General features: G+C 38.3%; 1 protein-coding gene across 1 annotated transcript; it reads right to left on the bottom strand.

Moving 5' to 3' along the window:
* Nucleotides 1-3654: 3654 nt before the first annotated feature.
* On the bottom strand, nucleotides 3655-22160 carry LOC117475580 (solute carrier family 2, facilitated glucose transporter member 9-like). Its single transcript, XM_034121873.1, has 12 exons — nucleotides 22119-22160; nucleotides 19920-20015; nucleotides 19627-19787; nucleotides 19424-19548; nucleotides 19217-19346; nucleotides 18953-19101; nucleotides 18294-18481; nucleotides 18100-18210; nucleotides 17879-17983; nucleotides 17378-17453; nucleotides 16502-16629; nucleotides 3655-3840 (listed from the first exon to the last, which is right to left on the bottom strand). Exons 1-12 carry the CDS (start codon nucleotides 22146-22148, stop codon nucleotides 3655-3657), a joined length of 1485 nt encoding a protein of 494 aa, XP_033977764.1. The 5' UTR covers nucleotides 22149-22160.
* Nucleotides 22161-22724: the final 564 nt, after the last annotated feature.

Raw genomic sequence — 22724 nt, 5'->3', positions numbered from 1 at the left:
TTAAGCATTTGAGGAAAGTTATCATTAACTTTTCAGACCAACTGGCAGGAAATAAAGTAACCAGCAGACACCTCACAATCCTGGCTTCATGACAACGTTTTTTATTACTCTTTATAACGAAAGCTTTTCTGTTTGATTTATGGTATAAAAACACGATAAAGCATTCGTGAAGTGCATTGTTTTATATGCATCTGAAAGCAGGTAAACTGCAGCAACAGAACCAGCGGGAATTCTCTGGGCGGATAACATTTCATATTATTCAACCTATTGCTATTTGCTATTTTCTTTCTTCATCTTATTATATACATATTTAATTTATATATACAACACACTAGACTTGGATGTTGTAATTGTATTCAACATACTGTACTTTACTGGGACTTTTTTGTATTTAAAAAAAACTATATTTCTTCTTGATATATTTAACACACTATGCAATGATCTTTTACATATTTTAATACATAGTAGTATACTATATTTGACGTATTATACAACATACACTGTTGTCTATAAAGTTGGAATAAAATATGTTTCACCTCTGAAGAAATGATTGTGTGTGTAAATTGGAGGAAAAAGAGGAATGTGTCTGAAAACTAAATTATTCCAACTTTATAGGCAAAAGTGTACTATACTATAACTTCTTTTGAATACATTTCGACATACTATACCAGGGGTCGGCAACCCCTGGCACGCGTGCCACCAATGGCATGCGGCACCGTAACCAGTGGCACACTAGGAATAAGTGGAATAAGTGTACAAAATATTTATTTTATTTTCGGATCCTGAACGAGACCGCCGCCAGAGCGTGTCTCCCCGTTACCTGCAGAAGGAAGCCATGCACGCAATGCAGCCCCACTCTCTTTAAAGGCCCTGACACACCAGGCAGTCACCAGAGAACACGCCGACACCGACACCGACAGTTACATCGACGAGTTCTCCTGCGTCTTGGCCATGTGTCGCACTGGAACACACCGCAAAGACTTCAGCCGAGCACGTACGAACTGCGCATGCGTGAGTGGCAATAACTCTCCTTACCAGCAGGCGGCGGTAGTGTGTATTCGTCATTCAAAATAGGCAACAACCGGAAGACAGAGAAGAAGAACAGACTGATATAAACAAACAAATAGCGTGTGCGTTCCATTTTCACTCTCGTCCATCGAAAACATGTTTTAGAATATAAAAATACATGAATGATGAAATGAGCACATAAAGTGCAGACATACTATAAAATCACAGTTAATAGACCTGCATCTGATGATCGCAGTGTTCTGGCGGGTGTGTAGTTTATTGAGTCAGCAATGTAGTCAAGGGTGTAACTTTGGTTTGAGAAGTGGGGGCGACACAAAACAGGGGGTCCTCCGCAATGAAACATTCTCGATTTAATTCCATTTCCTGCCTTTCTACAAATATATTAGGGACTATAGTGTTAACAAATCCAAGAAAAATGTGTAGTGTATATAATGAGTGTGCACACTTATCTAGTATCCTATCCATGTGAACCTGTTTTACGACAGGAGAGAGCACTCCCTCTCCTTATTGTTGAAACAGCTTCTAATCTCCGTTAGCTCCGGGCTAGCACCAGATGCTAACAACAACCCACGTAACTCTCTCTCTGTCTCTCTGTCTCTCTCTCTCTATATATTTGTCTGTCTCTCTCTCACTCTCTCAAAGTCCGACAGGAAAGAGCTCTCCCTCTCCTTATTGTTGAAACAGCTACTAATCTCCGTTAGCTCCGGGCTAGCACCAGATGCTAACAACAACCCACGTAACTCTCTCTCTCTCTATATATTTGTCTGTCTCTCTCTCTCAGTCTCTCAAAGTCCGACAGGAAAGAGCTCTCCCTCTCCTTATTGTTGAAACAGCTACTAATCTCCGTTAGCTCCGAGCTAGCACCAAATGCTAACAACAACCCCCTCTCTCTCTCTTTCTATCTCTCTCACAAGATGCGCTCGTGCCACACACACACACAGATGCTCCTCCTTGACGATGACCGCTTGCGTAAAAAAATAAAAATAAACACATTTAAAAAGTGGGGGGGACACAAATGGGATTTTGAAAAGTGGGGGGGACATGTCCCCCCTGTCCCCAGTGGAAATTACGCCCATGAATGTAGTAATGTAATAATGGCCACTTCTTGCTAAATTTACATTTCCATGTGATGCTTTTATCCGAGGCGACTCACAATAGGTAAATGAACAGCAGTAGACAGTATCTCATTTACTTAGACACTGTACTTAAGGACAATGTTGAGGTACTTGAGACTAATCCTGCAACTTTATACTGACAAATAAACCGATGAGATGAAAAACCGGACTTGACCAAACAAATCACGGAGCTCTCAGCAGAGGACAGCCGGGGACGCTCCCGCCGATATCAGAGATGTCCCTGCTATGTGTGGGAGGTAAGAGAGGACATTTAAGGGCTATGTTTGATGTCTTTTAAGTATCACCTGCTGGGGTTTAGCTGCTGTCCTGTGCCTTTTTAAATCGTTTGTTTACGTCCCTCACTTCCGTTTCGCTTCTCATTTGCTAGCTGAACAGCTGATCAGAGTGGTTTCTTGGCCCGATAGCTTGTGTCCGTATTTTGGCCGATTCAACATGTTGAATCGGCCATGTGTCGACCGTGAAAGGCCAAATAAGGCGTGTCACGGCCAAGGGTTCGGGACACACCAAATTGACTTTGGGCGACAAGGAACGCGTTGTCGCCAGACAACCGAAGACGGCCGAATACGGCCTGGTGTGTCAGGGCCTTAAAAAGGCCGATCGCGAGACGTAACATACATGACACTTTTCTCTGTGTGCAGCAAAACAAGCTCGCCAAAAAGTATTTTAAGGTGTCCGAAAAAGACAATAAAATAGCGGTATGCAACGTGTGTGAAGCAGAAATCCTGCAGCTCCACCCGCTGTGACGGACCGGTGAGCGGAGCAGAACACACAAGAGTTAGACCTAACACACTTAGCTATTTGATCTACCTTTGGAACTAGTTATAAATATATTTATTCTTCACTGTCACTCATTACTGGATCAGTGAGCTGCATGAGATACTGACAGGCTGTCAGGAGAGAGAGAGAGGGGGAGAGAGGAAAAGAGAGCGCTTCCGCTCATTTCTCCCGTGTTATTATCCAAAGTTAATGTAAACTTGAATAATGTAGGCTACTTCATTTGAATGTAACAATTATGTTGGTTGTTGTTTGTGGAAGCGCCAGTGAATGAGCCCCATTAACTGAGTTTTAAACATCACTTTTCACGAGTGTTTTCGTCGAGCTCTTCAACACCCCCCCCCCCCCCTTGATAATTCACAATCGTCGGCACGCTGATAAAACATTTTTTTTAGAATGGCACTTCATATCAAAAAGGTTGCCGACCCCTGTACTATACTATCTATATATGTATAGAGAATATACTAGCCTTAAAAGCTTAAAACCTTTAAATCTTTGGAAATGGGCGCGTAATTAAATCTTTTGGATATTACTTGCAGCTTGATGACATGCTACTGTATCAACAGCAAATGCTGATAGGAAACAATTCATACAATATTTCATAATAAACCATTTTAGCCTGGCATTTCAGTGGCAAAGTAAATCTAGCTTCCTGTATTTCAAAAAAGGGTATAAATAAGCATAAATAATGTCCTTGTTGTCACCGTTTCTTGACTCATAGCCTGGTCGCTGCCTTTATTTCATCTGAGAAGGATTTCCCGCAGACGGTGATGGATTGAAACTCTTCTGAGATCTCCAGCAGGGTCTTCCCTTTAGTCTCCGGCAGGAGGAAGAAGGTGTAGAGAGAAGCCAGCAGGCACATGCAGGCGAACAGCACGAAGCAGTACGAGTCCAGGGCGTCCTGGGACAAAGGAAACACAGGCGAAAGCATCAATAAGAGCTTCATAACTTCATGGCAAGTGCTGAGATGTTTTATGTCTTTCAGTATTGGGGCGGTCCATCATTCTTTGGCTCTTGTTGTTATTTCCCTTTTGCCAGTTCATTTTAGCTATCACAATTTCCCTGAGTTGTGTATGAACACCTCATACAAAGGCATATGATTTTCTCATATGAATGCTCTTCATACACATTTCATTATAATCTAAGATACATTTCTTTTTTTTATAAGAGGCATTTGTTTATTATTAAAAAGCCCTTTTTCATTATTAATAGCGGGGCATTTTTTTTGTGTGAAGGCACCTTTGAGATTTGTTTCTCCAAGTTATTTAGTGGGAATGCTGATACAGCATTCCAACTATATGTTCTTCTACGGACAAAATCATTATTATTCCGCCGGAACTTTGCACCTCTTCTCCTCCTACATTCAACATCGCAGAAACTCCGTTCAAACATCAAAACGTTCAGCTTGGTCGGGAATCGATGGCTATCATTTGGATTTGTCATAACTTTCATAATTCCAGAGATACATCCCATAATTCATCACATTTTTAACCATTGAAGTCAATGGAGAAAATCTTCAGACTTGAACAATCTTCATGCGACTTCAACTGCTAACTGTTCATTCATACTTTCACTCAGAAACCTCATTCCAACTTTAAAATGTTACACATCTTTCTGACATTATTCGTGTAACACAACTTTTAAATCTGATTCTTACTTTTAGAGATATTAAACATTGTTCAGACCTTGGTAAAGAGGCTTTCTTCAGATTTTAACATTAACTAGAGTGCGTGATGTCACAGCTAGAGGGTAGGAAATCTTGAAATTTGCCTTCATATTTTTTTTTAAAACTGCCATAATTCCCAAACCCTACATTCCTGAGACATACTTTTTCATGACAAACGTAGGAAAACATCTCGTAGCTTGAAAAATGACAAATAATTAAGCAAAAATAATTAAACAAAATGCCTCTTGAGGGCATGAAGTGACAAAAACGTTCAACATGTCTCCATTAAAACCCATTGTAATTTCAGGCTGATATTTACTCACAGCAGCAGCCGCACACCTTTAGTTAAACTGCCAAAAAGGCCACATTATTAACCCGAAAGTACACAACAATTACACTTCAGATACTCAACTTCCTTGACATGCTTCACGTTTTGAAATTTCACAGATATCTGTTATGGTTCTTCCACAAAACGTTCACATGTAAGAGGTTTATCTCTCATTCAGAACAATGCAAACCTTTGATCTCTACAGAGCTCGTTAGCTCAACTATAAACACCTGTGTAATGGAACACGATGATGTCATCACTCCAACTGACAGCAGTCAGTTCTAACTGTTCATTTCATACTCACACACACACACACACTCTCTCTCTCTCTCTCTCTCTCTCTCACAAACACACAGACACACACTATCTCTCTCTCTCTCACACACACACACACTCTCTCTCTCTCTCTCTCTCACACACACACACACACACACACACACTCTCTCTCTCTCTCTCTCACAAACACACAGACACACACTCTCTCTCTCTCACACACAGTCTCTCTCTCTCTCTCTCTGACACACACAGACACACACACTCTCTCTCTCTCTCTCTCACTCTCTCTCTCACACACAATGTTCCAAACGGCCCAAAACTTCACAGGTTTGGTAACGATGCAGCCATCAACGCATCTAAGCATATTATGGGGTGTCATCAAATGCCGTTGCCATGGCGACAGACCACTCGCCATGAAACACGATGTCGCTGTAAGTCCAATGGACACGGTCCAATCGTCCCCCAATAGTAGTAATAATGATCCCGCTTTCGTCTCATTAGTATGCATAAAAAACTGACAGGTCACACCTCTTTGATATGCTAATGACCTCCTTTGTTCGAGGTGTTATAACATGCAGGTGCGATATCGCACCTGCCCGTTATATCCTTATGACGTACAGGTGTCACATCCCCCCTGTCTCCCCCTGTCTAGCGCTCCCCCCCTCCCCCCTCCACCCCCCCTCCTTCTCCCCCCTCCTGTCCGGTCAACATGTCCGTTACAGTTTAAATCTTCCGGAAAAAATTTGAAAAGTGCCGGTCAAAGGTCTTCTATGTTATTTATTGAGCTTTGAAACAAATTGATATGATATGATATTAAACAAACTAATTATAGTAGATTAATTAACTATTCAAACGTGTACAGTAATTTACAATAACACGGGAATAATAAACGGAGCGCTCTCCCCCTCTCCTGACAACACGCCAGTATCATGCAGCTCACGGATCCAATAATGAGTGACCCGACAGTAAAACTAAACAAATCTATAACTAGTTTAGGTAGTTTGAGAGGTAATTAAAATAGCTACGTGTGATATTCTAACCTGAAGTGTGTGTTTTGTTCCGCTCACCGCTGCAGGGGATCATGCAGAGATGCGTGTTGACTCGTCAGCAGCAGCTGGTCTCTCCCGTCAGATTAGACTTTACTCGCGTTTATGTCCATATCGATCAGATCTAGCTAGTTCTAGCTAATGATATGACTACCTGCTTATTAAAAGACACCTAAACAATAAGCGTCGCTATGCAACGGGGTGAGGCCACAAAGTATAGCACAGCATTATGCATTTTGTTTACACGCCCACCGGAACCCTGAGGCATTACCAACAGATCAACGCGCAATCAACCCATACAGGACATCTCTTTCTCCACATTATGTGTAGACATTATAATTGCCTATTCTTGTCTGTCACATACTCTTTTGTCTGTCACATACTATTCTTGTCTGTCACATAAGTGGCGCAACTGATGCGGTATTGCGCTAAGGGGATATCATTTTGACCGGACATTCTGACCGGAGAGATTTAGATTTGCCGGTCTTCAGCATATTTTACCGGTCATAGTCCGGTAATTACCGGCTAACGGGAACTCTGGGGTGGAGACAATGAGGCTTGATTTGGATCTGATCTGGAAAAACTCTGGTAAGTACCTTTATCATTATAATATCATGTCATTATTTAATGTTGTTTTGTGTGTGTGCATACAACGAAGTCTCTTTGAGAGGAAAATTATAATTTAAAGATCTTAATACCCCCTTATTGTTTAATTACTTCACACAACTATTAAAGAATCCCTATATGAAGTTACATGAGGCTACATTTACTGGTGTGCTTCCCTAGATTATGTAAATAGTATAATCGTTGCGGGTGAAAGGATAGAGAATTTGCAAGTGATGTTAATGCACTTATCTGATATAAAAAATGCATTCATTTACTTCCAAGAGACCCCTAAACATCTACTTGGGCAATGTGAATTGAACGATAAACCGATCACTGTAAATGAAACGCGGAGAGAAGCAGCAGTGCAAATCGTTAAGTCTATTACCTTGTATGCACTACGACATTAACTTGGTCAAATGTAATATGTCTTTCTGAAAATGTGGCGAATGGTGTGTTTTTCAATTAAACAACCATAACAAATGAAAATGTGTTTTATTTTTGCTTTCATATATAGTAATAGTATTAACTCCTCTGACTAGACTGTACTAAAATAAGACGTTTCACTGTTAAATAAAAATGGAAGTAGAAAATCGAGATAATGATGAGGTTCGTTCTGTATCCAGTAACTATGAACAGCAGTTTGAAAATGTTATTTAACCCTTTAACTCCAATTGACAAATCTAAAATAGCCTCTAGCTTATCTATAAGTTTGTGATTTTAACACTTATTCACTGACACAAGGCAGATTATGGCTTTTTTCTCTTGCCAAGATACTTTTAGACACACTTTGAGGTATGCAAAACCTTAAAACTAGAACATGAAGTACATTTTCTGATTAGATTTTTTTTTTTAAAGACTGTTTCTCTAAAAGGCAAGTTTGTGATTTTTAACACTTATTTACTGACACAAGGCCGATTTTGACTTTTTTCTCTTTTCTTGTGTTACCAAGATACTTTTAGATACACTTTGATGTATGCAACACTTAACAAAAGGGTATAATATGAAGTACTTTGTAAGGAATGGGGGTTTCTTCAATACCCCGTTTTTTATTTTTTAAAAACACTTGTACAGTTAAATAATGTAGGTTTTCTCTGATATTTTAGTTATTTTCAGCTACCAAGATACTTTTTTGATACACTTTTATGTAGGAACATTTGGCAACTGGTAGAATGTCAATTACTTTGTAACAAATGTATTTTTCTTAAAGACTGTGACTCTAAAAGGGAAATTGGTGATTTTAACACTTTTTTTTTTTCTCCCGTTGTCTTTCACTTACTTTTTGGATACAGTTTTATGTATGACAACTTTACAACTGGTAGAAAGTTGAGTACTTTTTTCTGAACAGATTTTCTTTAAGACTGTGACTCTTAAAGGCAAGACAATCCAGTTTTATGGAAGTAACTTAAATTATTTTTGTTTTTTCTCCTACAAAGATACTTATAGTTACACTTTAATGGATGCAAAACTTTATAACTTGGTAAAATATTCATTATTTTGTAATGAATTGAGTTTTCTTTTTTGTTTTTGTTTTTCAACATTAAGTACACAATGACTTTTCCATATATATATATATTTTTTTTCTGACAAACTATACTTTGACTCATAGTATTTCATGTTGAAATTATCAAGGAAAAGCCAGTCAATGTTGTGTTAACACAAACAAAAGTTCTGTTTTATATGTTGAAATATAATTTAAAAAACAACGATATAGTATTTTCAAGTCTTACTTTAGTATGGCAAATTTAAGAATAAGTCACATTAAAGTTTGTCATGATTTTCCGTAAAAAAGTCAAGTATAGTTTGTCAAAAGAATATGAAAAAATCATTTTGTAGAGTAGTATGTTGAAAATCTCAGTGTTTAACTGAACACACCTACATGTGATAACAACTCGAACAAAGGGGTAATTAGCATACAAAGGGGGGTCACTAGCATCAGTAGGGGAAAGGTGCTACGAAAATGAACTTTAAGGAGGGGGAAATTGTAAGAATTTCCAAGGTGATAAAAAATATGAACAGAGTTATACCGACTAATTATTTACGGCGTCCGAACGCATACCTCGTCAACCATCTGTTTACAAACTCAAAGATTATGATGGAGAAGAGATCAAGGGGACTTTTTATGAGAAAGAGTTACAAAAAGTGAAGGTAGTACTTTTTTCTGAACAGATTTTCTTTAAGACTGTGACTCTTAAAGGCATTTTCTAGTAAGACAATCCAGTTTTCTGGAAATAACTTAAATTATTTTTGTTTTTTCTCCTACAAAGATACTTATAGTTACACTTTAATGGATGCAAAACTTTATAACTTGGTAAAATATTCATTAATTTGTAATGAAATGAGTTTCTTAAAGAATCAAACTCTAAATGGAGAGTTTGTGATTTTAACACTGTTTCGATGAAACAATGCGGTTTTGATAACTTGACTTGACTAACATAACTATTTTTTTTAAAATATATGTTTTTAGATGCTTTACTTTGATTTCTTTCATGTTATTTTAACACAACATTACTTTTTTCACATTTTTCAACATACTGTGATATTTGTTTTTCTCTCCTTTTTTCCATTATATTTTTTAAAAACTACACAGTGATTTTTATCAAAATACAACATGCAACTAATACATTATACAATATTACGACTTTTTGCGATATTTACAACACAATATACTTGTACCTTTTTTTTGTAGGGCTTCAGGATATTTGGCATATCATGCATAAAACCGGTGTCATCTTTCCTGAAACTGACGTGCTGTCCGTTTTACAAACAAGTTATCTTTCTGCTTCTTCACCCTCTGAATTTTCCTCCCCCGTCCCTCTTCCTTCAGTCATCACAACAACAATCAAGTCAGATCTGTGAAATTAAACACCTCTTCCCAAAGCGTGACTTCCCTATTGAGGGAGTGGGGCAGTAGGGCCTAACCCGATTGGCCTAATATACTAACATGCAGAACGTATGGTATGTTTGAAAAAAGACTAACCATCTATCCAGTTCAAGCTGTCTTTAAGATGCGACATCGCGCTCTGACTTTTGACAGAGGCAACACGATTGTCTGAATGACATTCCAGAATATTTCTTCAGAAACAAACCGAAAACTATTAAACAGCCCTGCTATATACTATGACCCTTCTTTACTTATTTATAATATGGTTCAAATGGAGTAATTTGAGTTGTCTGATGCACTTGATACAAATTTACTTTTTTAAATACTGATGTCTTTATTCAAAACCATTTCAACACACAATGTCATGACTTTTTCAAGATCTTTTTGTCAAACTATACTATGACTTTCTCTCATTTTAGAGATCCTATACTGACATTGCAGACAAACTATATAATATAATTCTTAACTACATACTATACTTGGACTTTTTTCAAGATACTTTTAACATACTATACTAGTACTTTTAAAATAAATGTTCGGACATTCTACACTGTGACTCTTTTTTTAAATGATATGTAGGAAATACTATACTATGATTTGAAGACAACAGTTTTTTAAAATGTAAAAAACACTTTTTATTTGCAGAATTTCATATTTACAATGTATTGTTTTCACCCCATAGGAATCAATAATACATTTATACTGATTGCAACATCCCCAGGATCTTCTCCAGCACAGAATCCCCCAGATGAAGGGAAATATTATAATGGAGTTTTTGCACTTCGGCCAAAATATTCATGTGTATGCTGTTTTTGACACAAAGATGCATTAGATCTACAAACAGAGCATACAATGCGAGCACATGATACACTTTTGGTGTTTGTTTCATTTCTTCGGTAATGTTACAGAATGTTTCGGGAAATGAAGATTCCAGTACCACTTTAAATGTTTCGTTTACAATCGTTTCCCAATGACCCGGAATAGTACTGCCAGAATGAACGATATCCAAAATGTCTTCAAGTTTACAAACTTCAGCCATTCTGTTTACACGGGGGTCACTACTCATTCTGTTTTCAATCGTCATCAACAACACACTTATTAAACAGGTATTGACTGCATTCTGATAAATATATACAGATTGTTTTCCATAGTAGTTACCCATTTTTGTTATTTTACTTTAAAGAAAAGTCAAAGTATCAAAAAAAAAAAAAACAATCCTGGCTTCAATCAACCGCTGGTTATTAGTCTTCTTCTTCTCCATCCAGCTCGGCATGGATCTTTTCAAGTCTCTCCTTGAGGCGTCTGCAGTTTTTGAGATTGTACAGAAAAGCCTCCGAAGCGCCTTGGATCCTCCATTCAGCCGTGTAAATGTTTTTTATCATTAAGACTCTGGTCAATCACTGTAATGAAGTCGGCAAGCCAAAGTCTTTTCATTAACGCGTTGTAATTGTTTCTGAAGAAATATTCTGGAATGTCATTCAGACAATCGTGTTGCCTCTGTCAAAAGTCAGAGCGCGATGTCGCATCTTAAAGACAGCTTGAACTGGATAGATGGTTAGTCTTTTTTCAAACATACCATACGTTCTGCATGTTAGTATATTAGGCCAATCAGGTTAGGCCCTACTGCCCCACTCCCTCAATAGGGAAGTCACGCTTTGGGAAGAGGTGTTTAATTTCACAGATCTGACTTGATTGTTGTTGTGATGGCTGAAGGAAGAGGGACGGGGGAGGAAAATTCAGAGGGTGAAGAAGCAGAAAGATAACTTGTTTGTAAAACGGACAGCACGTCAGTTTCAGGAAAGATGACACCGGTTTTATGCATGACATGCCAAATATCCTGAAGCCCTACAAAAAAAAAGGTACAAGTATATTGTGTTGTAAATATCGCAAAAAGTCGTAATATTGTATAATGTATTAGTTGCATGTTGTATTTTGATAAAAATCACTGTGTAGTTTTTCAAAAATATAATGGAAAAAAGGAGAGAAAAACAAATATCACAGTATGTTGAAAAATGTGAAAAAAGTAATGTTTTGTTAAAATAACATGAAAGAAATCAAAGTAAAGCATCTAAAAACATGTATTTAAAAAAAAAAGTTATGTTAGTCAAGTCAAGTTATCAAAACCGCATTGTTTCATCGAAACAGTGTTAAAATCACAAACTCTCCATTTAGAGTTTGATTCTTTAAGAAACTCATTTCATTACAAATTAATGAATATTTGACCAAGTTATAAAGTTTTGCATCCATTAAAGTGTAACTATAAGTATCTTTGTAGGAGAAAAAACAAAAATAATTTAAGTTATTTCCAGAAAACTGGATTGTCTTACTAGAAAATGCCTTTAAGAGTCACAGTCTTAAAGAAAATCTGTTCAGAAAAAAGTACTACCTTCACTTTTTGTAACTCTTTCTCATAAAAAGTCCCCTTGATCTCTTCTCCATCATAATCTTTGAGTTTGTAAACAGATGGTTGACGAGGTATGCGTTCGGACGCCGTAAATAATTAGTCGGTATAACTCTGTTCATATTTTTTATCACCTTGGAAATTCTTACAATTTCCCCCTCCTTAAAGTTCATTTTCGTAGCACCTTTCCCCTACTGATGCTAGTGACCCCCCTTTGTATGCTAATTACCCCTTTGTTCGAGTTGTTATCACATGTAGGTGTGTTCAGTTAAACACTGAGATTTTCAACATACTACTCTACAAAATGATTTTTTCATATTCTTTTGACAAACTATACTTGACTTTTTTACGGAAAATCATGACAAACTTTAATGTGACTTATTCTTAAATTTGCCACACTAAAGTAAGACTTGAAAATACTATATCGTTGTTTTTTAAATTATATTTCAACATATAAAACAGAACTTTTGTTTGTGTTAACATAACATTGACTGGCTTTTCCTTGATAATTTCAACATGAAATACTATGAGTCAAAGTATAGTTTGTCAGAAAAAAAATATGTATATATATGGAAAAGTCATTGTGTACAGTAGTATGTTGAAAAACAAAAACAAAAAAGAAAACTCAATTCATTACAAAATAATGAATATTTTACCAAGTTATAAAGTTTTGCATCCATTAAAGTGTAACTATAAGTATCTTTGTAGGAGAAAAAACAAAAATAATTTAAGTTACTTCCATAAAACTGGATTGTCTTGCCTTTAAGAGTCACAGTCTTAAAGAAAATCTGTTCAGAAAAAAGTACTCAACTTTCTACCAGTTGTAAAGTTGTCATACATAAAACTGTATCCAAAAAGTAAGTGAAAGACAACGGGAGAAAAAAAAAAAAGTGTTAAAATCACCAATTTCCCTTTTAGAGTCACAGTCTTTAAGAAAATACATTTGTTACAAAGTAATTGACATTCTACCAGTTGCCAAATGTTCCTACATAAAAGTGTATCAAAAAAGTATCTTGGTAGCTGAAAATAACTAAAATATCAGAGAAAACCTACATTATTTAACTGTACAAGTGTTTTTAAAAATAAAAAACGGGGTATTGAAGAAACCCCCATTCCTTACAAAGTACTTCATATTATACCCTTTTGTTAAGTGTTGCATACATCAAAGTGTATCTAAAAGTATCTTGGTAACACAAGAAAAGAGAAAAAAGTCAAAATCGGCCTTGTGTCAGTAAATAAGTGTTAAAAATCACAAACTTGCCTTTTAGAGAAACAGTCTTTAAAAAAAAAAATCTAATCAGAAAATGTACTTCATGTTCTAGTTTTAAGGTTTTGCATACCTCAAAGTGTGTCTAAAAGTATCTTGGCAAGAGAAAAAAGCCATAATCTGCCTTGTGTCAGTGAATAAGTGTTAAAATCACAAATTTATAGATAAGCTAGAGGCTATTTTAGATTTGTCAATTGGAGTTAAAGGGTTAAATAACATTTTCAAACTGCTGTTCATAGTTACTGGATACAGAACGAACCTCATCATTATCTCGATTTTCTACTTCCATTTTTATTTAACAGTGAAACGTCTTATTTTAGTACAGTCTAGTCAGAGGAGTTAATACTATTACTATATATGAAAGCAAAAATAAAACACATTTTCATTTGTTATGGTTGTTTAATTGAAAAACACACCATTCGCCACATTTTCAGAAAGACATATTACATTTGACCAAGTTAATGTCGTAGTGCATACAAGGTAATAGACTTAACGATTTGCACTGCTGCTTCTCTCCGCGTTTCATTTACAGTGATCGGTTTATCGTTCAATTCACATTGCCCAAGTAGATGTTTAGGGGTCTCTTGGAAGTAAATGAATGCATTTTTTATATCAGATAAGTGCATTAACATCACTTGCAAATTCTCTATCCTTTTACCCGCAACGATTATACTATTTACATAATCTAGGGAAGCACACCAGTAAATGTAGCCTCATGTAACTTCATATAGGGATTCTTTAATAGTTGTGTGAAGTAATTAAACAATAAGGGGGTATTAAGATCTTTAAATTATAATTTTCCTCTCAAAGAGACTTCGTTGTACGCACACACACAAAACAACATTAAATAATGACATGATATTATAATGATAAAGGTACTTACCAGAGTTTTTCCATATCAGATCCAAATCAAGCCTCATTGTCTCCACCCCAGAGTTCCCGTTAGCCGGTAATTACCGGACTATGACCGGTAAAATATGCTGAAGACCGGCAAATCTAAATCTCTCCGGTCAGAATGTCCGGTCAAAATGATATCCCCTTAGCGCAATACCGCATCAGTTGCGCCACTTATGTGACAGACAAGAATAGTATGTGACAGACAAAAGAGTATGTGACAGACAAGAATAGGCAATTATAATGTCTACACATAATGTGGAGAAAGAGATGTCCTGTATGGGTTGATTGCGCGTTGATCTGTTGGTAATGCCTCGGGGTTCCGGTGGGCATGTAAACAAAATGCATAATGCTGTGCTATACTTTGTGGCCTCACCCCGTTGCATAGCGACGCTTATTGTTTAGGTGTCTTTTAATAAGCAGGTAGTCATATCATTAGCTAGAACTAGCTAGATCTGATCGATATGGACATAAACGCGAGTAAAGTCTAATCTGACGGGAGAGACCAGCTGCTGCTGACGAGTCAACACGCATCTCTGCATGATCCCCTGCAGCGGTGAGCGGAACAAAACACACACTTCAGGTTAGAATATCACACGTAGCTATTTTAATTACCTCTCAAACTACCTAAACTAGTTATAGATATGTGTAGTTTTACTGTCGGGTCACTCATTATTGGATCCGTGAGCTGCATGATACTGGCGTGTTGTCAGGAGAGGGGGAGAGCGCTCCGTTTATTATTCCCGTGTTATTGTAAATTACTGTACACGTTTGAATAGTTAATTAATCTATTATAATTAGTTTGTTTAATATCATATCATATCAATTTGTTTCAAAGCTCAATAAATAACATAGAAGACCTTTGACCGGCACTTTTCTAATTTTGTCCGGAAGATTTAAACTGTAATGGACATGTTGACCGGACAGGAGGGGGGAGAAGGAGGGGGGTGTGGAGGGGGGAGAGGGGGACCGCTAGACAGGGGGGAGACAGGGGGGATGTGACACCTGTACGTCATAAGGATATAACGGGCAGGTGCGATATCGCACCTGCATGTTATAACACCTCGAACAAAGGAGGTCATTAGCATATCAAAGAGGTGTGACCTGTCAGTTTTTTATGCATACTAATGAGACGAAAGCAGGATCATTATTACTACTCCCAATCTTCACTTGTATATCACCGGTCCATGCCTCAACAGCTCTACGTCAAATCTGAAATCTCACCATATGCCGTTTCCATGGAAACGCATCCCTCGCCATAAAACATGATGTCCCTTTAACTCCTATGAAAATGTTCAAAAAGTGCTCAAAATTCACATGTGTGCTAACAGTCCAGCCGTGAAGACATCTACAAGACAGTTTTGAGATTTCTTCAAATGCCGTTGCCATGGCAACACAATGTTCGCCATGAAACACGGTTTTCTCATAACTTCAGTGAAAATGCTTCAAACGGCCCAAAACTTCACAGGTTTGGTAACGATGCAGCCATCAACGCATCTAAGCATATTATGGGGTGTCATCAAATGCCAATGCCATGGCGACAGACCACTCGCCATGAAGCACGATGTTGCTGTAAGTCCAATGGAAACGGTCCGATCGTCCCCCACACTTCGCTTGTATATCACCGGTCCAGCCCTCAACAGCTCTACGTCAATTATGGGGTTTCTTCAAATGCTGTTGCCATGGCAACACAATGCTCGCCATGAAACACGGTTTTCTCATAACTTCAGTGAAAATGTTCCAAACAGCCCAAAACTTCACAGGTTTGGTAACGATGTAGCCATCAACGCATCTAAGCGTATTATGGGGTGTCATCAAATGCCGTTGCCATGGCGACAGATCATTCACCATCAAGTTAGTTCAAAAGTTTGCAGTTCAAATATTCTGCTGCTTTTCCAAGCCTTTTTACTTTCTTTTCTTCACTCATCACACATTCAAGTCCCCAGTGTTCATGTATCATTTCAATCTAAATTCTTCACTTTCTTTTTACACATTACATTTCAGCATAGCAGTTTAGCGTCAGCTTTTCAGGATAAAGCATTCCCACTAGCAATTTATTCAGGAATTGCCTTCTCTAGTTTCATCTGTTGTTGATTGTTCAAGTTTTACAACTAAATGTAAAAATAAAACACAAAAGAATATTTCTATTGTAAATGAGCAAATCCTGTTTGGCAGATTTGCAGTTGTGTGTACTCACAATAAGGAATGGAAAGACAAGTCCCAGCAAAGCGAAGAAAAACCAGCGTTGGGACCCAATGAGGACAAAAGCTGCCATCCGGTCGCTCTGGATGAAGAGCTCAGTGTGGAGAGTACCTGTGGTTCCCCCTGAGAGAGCAGAGACATACAGGTGTTAATTATCTGTGCAAGTAAACGTCTTAAACTTAGGCCCCGGCCACACGGAGACGAAACGGGTTGTATCCGCTACAGTTCTCTATCGTATAGACAGTTCGTCCACACGAAGCCGACAGGGAAACGCAGATAACGATAACGCTAACGATAATGGCTCCCAAGGTGGGTAGATCTGCGGACGCAACGCTCTGGGGGGCCTAACGGCTCCGTGTGTACGCCCTATACGATCATTTCCTGATAACGATGACGCCATAGCCCCGCCTCTCCCCACCTCTGCTGCTCACCCCCCTCGTCACCCCGCGTCATTGCTGATGTGTTTCGCCAACAACAATAACAATGGCGGATGACAGGGTTGCTTTCGTGCTTCAGACGCTACTGACCATGCTACAGATGTTAGTGCAAAATCTACAGCTCCTCTACCACAACCATCAGCAACAAGTGGACATGGAGAACAACATGAACTACATGTTGCTAAATCCACCGCGGAGAATAAACAGAAGGGCAACCAGGCAACCATGCTCGGGGGGGTCTTATTCGCTGCTTTTGGTGTATTTTGTGGCGGAAGTACAGCGCCACTTACAGGCCCGGCATATGTACTACAGTGTTTCCAGCGGGTCGAGCGGTCTCGTGTGGACGGACACGTTTCTTAAGACTTTTTTGATATCGAATTCGGTTTGTTTTCGTTTTCGTCTCCGTGTGGCCTTAACTGCTGTGGGAAACTTACCAGGTCCTCCGCAATAGAAGATGATGAAGAGGATGATCAAACTAGCCGTGATGTATGGAACCCGCTCGCTGGAATCCTGCATGAGAAGAAAATGTTGCATGTGAATCTTAAAACTGTCTGCTTTACTAAAAATCAAGATCATTAAAAAAAATTGCTGCCTTTGCACAGTGCAACGATCAAAGGTAAGAGGTTTATTTTTAAATACACTTTCACAGCTTGCATTTGCTACATGTCACATCTGAAAAGGTCAGTTACGGCATCCACCGCAATAAAATGTAATTTAATTTGTAGTACAGGGACTATTTCTTTGATTGAAAGTAGTTCCAGTGAGTCTTTAGTGTCCTTCAGTCCTCCTCAGATTATCTCAAAGATATCTCAAAGTCTGAATGTCTTGAAACTACCAAGGCTAAGAAAATGTGCTCAGGTGGGTACAATGACCCTTTAAAGAGTATCTTCTGACCTCTCACACAGCTGTGTAGATGTCCGTGTCTAAAGGTTTACCTTCAGGTTGAGCGTTACAGTGACAAACACCAAGCTGGCACCCATGACACCATAACCGCCCCAGAACAACGGCCTCCTCCCAATGTGCTCAATCATCAACAGGCCCTGGGAGATAAAAAAAAGATTTAAAATTTGACAAAAATGGTTATCCTGGGCATGAAAGAGGGCCTAAGCCATGAGTGCAATGAAGATGTGGAGATAAGGAGCTCATGTTCACTCACACAGGAGATGGAGGTGATGATTTCAAACACTCCGAGACAAAGAGTTACGTAGCGGATTTGGTCTCTCGGTAGGCCTGCCTTCAGGAAGATGTCAAAAGAGAAAGTACTGATCTGGGAAAGAGAGAAGCATTGGTTGATAATCGTATTGTTTAAGATGAATAAAGCTCTTTTGGATGCCGTGATTCCATCCTTACCGTGGACATGCCCGACAGCTGGTTGGACCAGTAGATGATGGACATGGTGAGAAGCTGCCATCGGACAGTCCTGTCCCTCAGCAGTTGCAGAGGGGTCTTTGGTGGCGCTGCATTGATGGCCGCCTGCTCCGCTAACATCTCGTCCATCTCTTGTTCGTAGTCACCCTGACCCCACAGACTCTGGAGAGCTGGGAGGAAAAAGACCAAAGACACAGAGAATGAAAACTAAAGAAAATCCTCTTTTGCTCTCATTCAAGACATATTTGGTACTATGTAAAGGATATAAAATAGAAGAAAATAAGAAAAAATAAGGAAACAAAGGCTCAATGATCCAAAATGTGTTGGGAAACCACATCCTACACTGTCACATGACCATGAAGGGGCATATTTAGCAAATATGTGGTTCATACTTGATAAAGCATGATTACATGCTTTATTCTGTAAAAAACACATTATTTTCTCATACTATCTGTTTGAATTAACCTGTATTACGACTGAAATGCTCGGTTTAAGCTTTAAGAGTCCACATTTTGTGCACAATAACCTCATCCTCAAATATTACAAGCAGAATTTCAAGTAGTGCATTACTTTGTTTTTATTACTCAGACTTTAAAAGACTGTTTTGGTTACTGTGCAGTTATTTGTGGGATAATACTAACCTTTTTTGCATGCCTTTTCATCGCCTTTCTCTATGAATAAGTATCTAGGAGCTTCCGGGAGAAAAGGCAACACCAAAACCTGAACCAGTGAGAAGAACGCAGGGACACAGAGGACGACGTTCCACAGGTCCTCGCGACCTAGGATCTCACTAAAAAAAATAACAACCCTTCACAATGTTGTGTTTTTGTATGCACAATTCTCAGATATGAATAAGATGGCTAATTACTGTTGTCATTTCCCACGTATAGACAAAAGGTACAAACCTCAATCCAAAAAACTGTCCAAACAGTTTACCAAGAGAGAAAAAAGTGGCTGATGTTAGAGTCACTGCCCCTCTTATCTTTATGAGAGCAATCTCTCCCAGGTACATTACATGGGTGCTGCATCCCAAACCTGCAAGTCATGCGATCTCATGAGTCAGGTGAAAACATGATGTGCTGTTTATTTTAGAGAAAGTCCTGATAGCTTACCTGCAGAGAAGCCATACAGGATCCTTGCCACTATGATCATTTCATATGATTTAGCCTGTTTGCTTGCCAGCATGACCCCCGCTGCAGCAATGGAAATAATGCTGTTGCTGATCATCGCTTTTTTTCTGGTTAGGAAATACATAATTCAGTGAGGTGTTTTAAGGCGAAAGGACAGCTTTTTGCAGAGGGTGTCTCTTATTTACCTTCCAAACCTGCCAGAGAACAGTTTGACACTGACGGCACCAAAGAGACCCCCGACAGCATACATGGAGACGATGAGGGACCAGATCATGGTGACCGTCTGTGGAGGCGGAGGCTCTTCATATCTGTCGTACCAGCTGCTGTTGATGAAGCGCTGAATGTACTGCAAGTTTGAACGCAGATGTTGCATGTGGAACTTGAACATTTTTTATTAAAAGTGCTTATTATTTTCACATTCAAACATACAGTGACGGGACATAAACATGTGGTGTAGGGGGTTTCAACAGAGAGCAACCGGTGAGGGAGAACTCAATCCGGTGATGTGGTAGCCATTTTGAAAGGTTCCTCCAATTCCCAGTATGATGATGAGGAACAGAGCATTACCACGGGTCTACAAAGCAGAGGGAATAGTGATTATGGGATAGTGGTGGTCTAATGGATAGTGAGGTGGGCTGAAGATCGGAAGGTTGTGAGTTCAAATCCCGCCAGGAACACTAGTGTGCCCTTGAGTAAGGCACTTAGCCTTCAGTTACTCCAGGGAGAATGTAAGTCGCTTTGGATAAAAGCGTCAGCTAAATTAAATGTAATGTAATAATAATAATAATGATAATAATAAATGGAATTTATAAAGCGCCTTTCACAGGACCCAAGGTCGCTGTACAGGTGGACAGACAAAACAAAACAGACAATGAGGAGCGAACAGAACAAGAACAAAATAGAATAGAATAAAGGAAGCCAGGGGACCAGGAAAGGACTAGGGTCCGAAGGTCATGGTGAACAGGTGCGTAATGTAATGATTAGACACAGACAAGTCTATTGGTGAACACTTTTAGCCTCCTTTATTATATACCTTTATTAGTAAAATGACTAATACCCCATTGTTAATAAAGTATATCATTATGTGAGCAAAATGAACTGAAATAATAAAAAAGCAAAATAAGTAATTTATTGATACAACAAAACATTTGTTTTACTATAATATGAAGTTATGGGATAAATACTACTGCTGAAATTATGTGTGTTGAGGTTTATTGCTGTAGTTGCTAAAAGGTTTTTGATCATTATTATAATTTTATGTACTGTTGGGATTCACAGAAATGCATTTTATTCCATAAAATCAGCATATTTGTAAGGTGTCGCTATCCTGCATGTGTGACAAAACAACAATATTACATGTCATAACAACTGCTAAACCTCTTTCTACTTGATTTTAAAATGATATTATACTTAATAAATGTCATATATATGTATATCTATATCTCTTTTGCTTAAAGGTGGGGTAGGTAAGTTTGAGAAACCGGCTCGAGATACACTTTTTGTTATATTGCATGGAATGCTCTTAACATCCCGATAGCAATGAATATCTTAAGTGCTTTGACAAAAGATCCATAAAAAAATGTCATCTGTGGAAGCCGTAGTACTGTAAAAAGCACGACCAATCATTTTAGCCGGCCCGGCTAAAATAACTGGATGGCCTACCTGCCTGTCAGCCTTCCATCTGTGCACAAACTTATCTCGTGCCCTCATTGGTCATGTGGGCGTTCGTGTGTGTTGGAGGAGGGGCTCTGTAAGGAAGTGGCAGATTTTTTCCAGTTGTGTATTTTCAAATTCTTGCACACTCGAGCTGGTTTCTCCAAAATTACCTACCCCACCTTTAAATCTTAATGTGTTTATTCCCTTTCCTACATTTTGCATTGACTGACAAGTTCAAAATGTATTCAGAAACTGACAAAGTGCAATGACTCAGCTTAATCTTGGGTTTGAATGAGGCGCTTCAATCGGACCGCTTAAAAATATCCTGCTTGCCTAAAAAAACGTTTTTCTTTTTCTCCTGATATTAAAGGGCCCATGTCATGGCCATTTCCACTGATCATAATTCCATTGTTGAGGTCTGTAGAATAGATTTATATTGTGCAATTTTCCAAACTCACATTGGTTTCTCATACAGCATCTCTGTAAACTACGTGTATTCACTGAATTTCACTCTCTGCCTTTAACGGCTCGTTGTAGCTCCAAAGCTCCAGCCCCCACCCTCCCTGTGAGCACAGTGTGCTCTGATTGGTCGGGACGTTGTGAATCGCGCTGAGCTCCGTGGAGGTGTTGTTTCCTTGTTTAGGATACACAGCGAAACACAGCCAAACTCATCCTGAGCACACACAAACTCACAGCCGGATTAAAAACAATAAGTGTGGCTTGATATTGAGTAAGAAAAAGGTTGATAAACGCTGTGAGAATGGGTCTGCAGAGAGAATTTTGCCGCGATCCCAACTGTCTGTTATCAGCCTGCAGCCAGGGAGGAGAAATCAGCTGAGCTGCCTGCTCCCTGCACACAGATGTGTGTGTGAGGAAGTCCGTTTAGTCTAGAAATAAAATAGTTATGTTTATAAAAGATATTCACACAAACACATTTTGTTATGGCTTATATCATATCATATACATGAATATATACATTTATAAAGATGATGATTGTAAAGATGATTCAGATGTGGCTCACCAGTTGTTTCAGTTGTTGAAAGCTCCCCATTCTGTCTTCACTTGCATGGACTTAAAATAAATGTTCAGACTATACGGACTCTGTTAAGCATTTGAGGAAAGTTATCATTAACTTTTCAGACCATCTGACAGGAAATAAAGTAACCAGCAGACACCTCACAATCCTGGCTTCATGACAACGTTTTTTATTACTCTTTATAACGAAAGCTTTTCTGTTTGATTTATGGTATAAAAACACTATAAAGCATTCGTGAAGTGCATTGTTTTATATGCATCTGAAAGCAGGTAAACTGCAGCCACAGAACCAGCGGGAATTCTCTGGGCGGATAACATTTCATATTATTCAACCTATTGCTATTTGCTATTTTTTTTCTTCATCTTATTATATACATATATAATTTATATATACAACACACTCGGATGTTGTAATTGTATTCACTGGGACTTTTTTGTATTTAAAAAACTATTTCTTCTTGATATATTTAACACACTATGCAATGATCTTTTACATATTTTAATACATAGTATACTATATTTGACGTATTATACAACATACACTGTTGTCTATAAAGTTGGAATAAAATATGTTTCACCTCTGAAGAAATGA

The sequence above is a fragment of the Trematomus bernacchii genome, unplaced genomic scaffold, assembly GCF_902827165.1.
Source record: "Trematomus bernacchii unplaced genomic scaffold, fTreBer1.1, whole genome shotgun sequence".
Lineage (NCBI taxonomy): Eukaryota > Metazoa > Chordata > Actinopteri > Perciformes > Nototheniidae > Trematomus > Trematomus bernacchii.
This window is presented reverse-complemented; position numbering and strand designations above follow the sequence as displayed.

Excerpts from the sequence above, each read along its gene's own strand:
- LOC117475580 (XM_034121873.1), bottom strand. The coding sequence starts at position 22,148 with ATGGGGAGCTTTCAACAACTGAAACAACTG. Across the intron at positions 20,016-22,118 it reads TTCAACAACTGAAACAACTG|ACCCGTGGTAATGCTCTGTT; the intron begins GTGAGCCACATC and ends TCTGCTTTGTAG. Across the intron at positions 19,102-19,216 it reads GGACAGTTTTTTGGATTGAG|TGAGATCCTAGGTCGCGAGG; the intron begins GTTTGTACCTTT and ends TATTTTTTTTAG.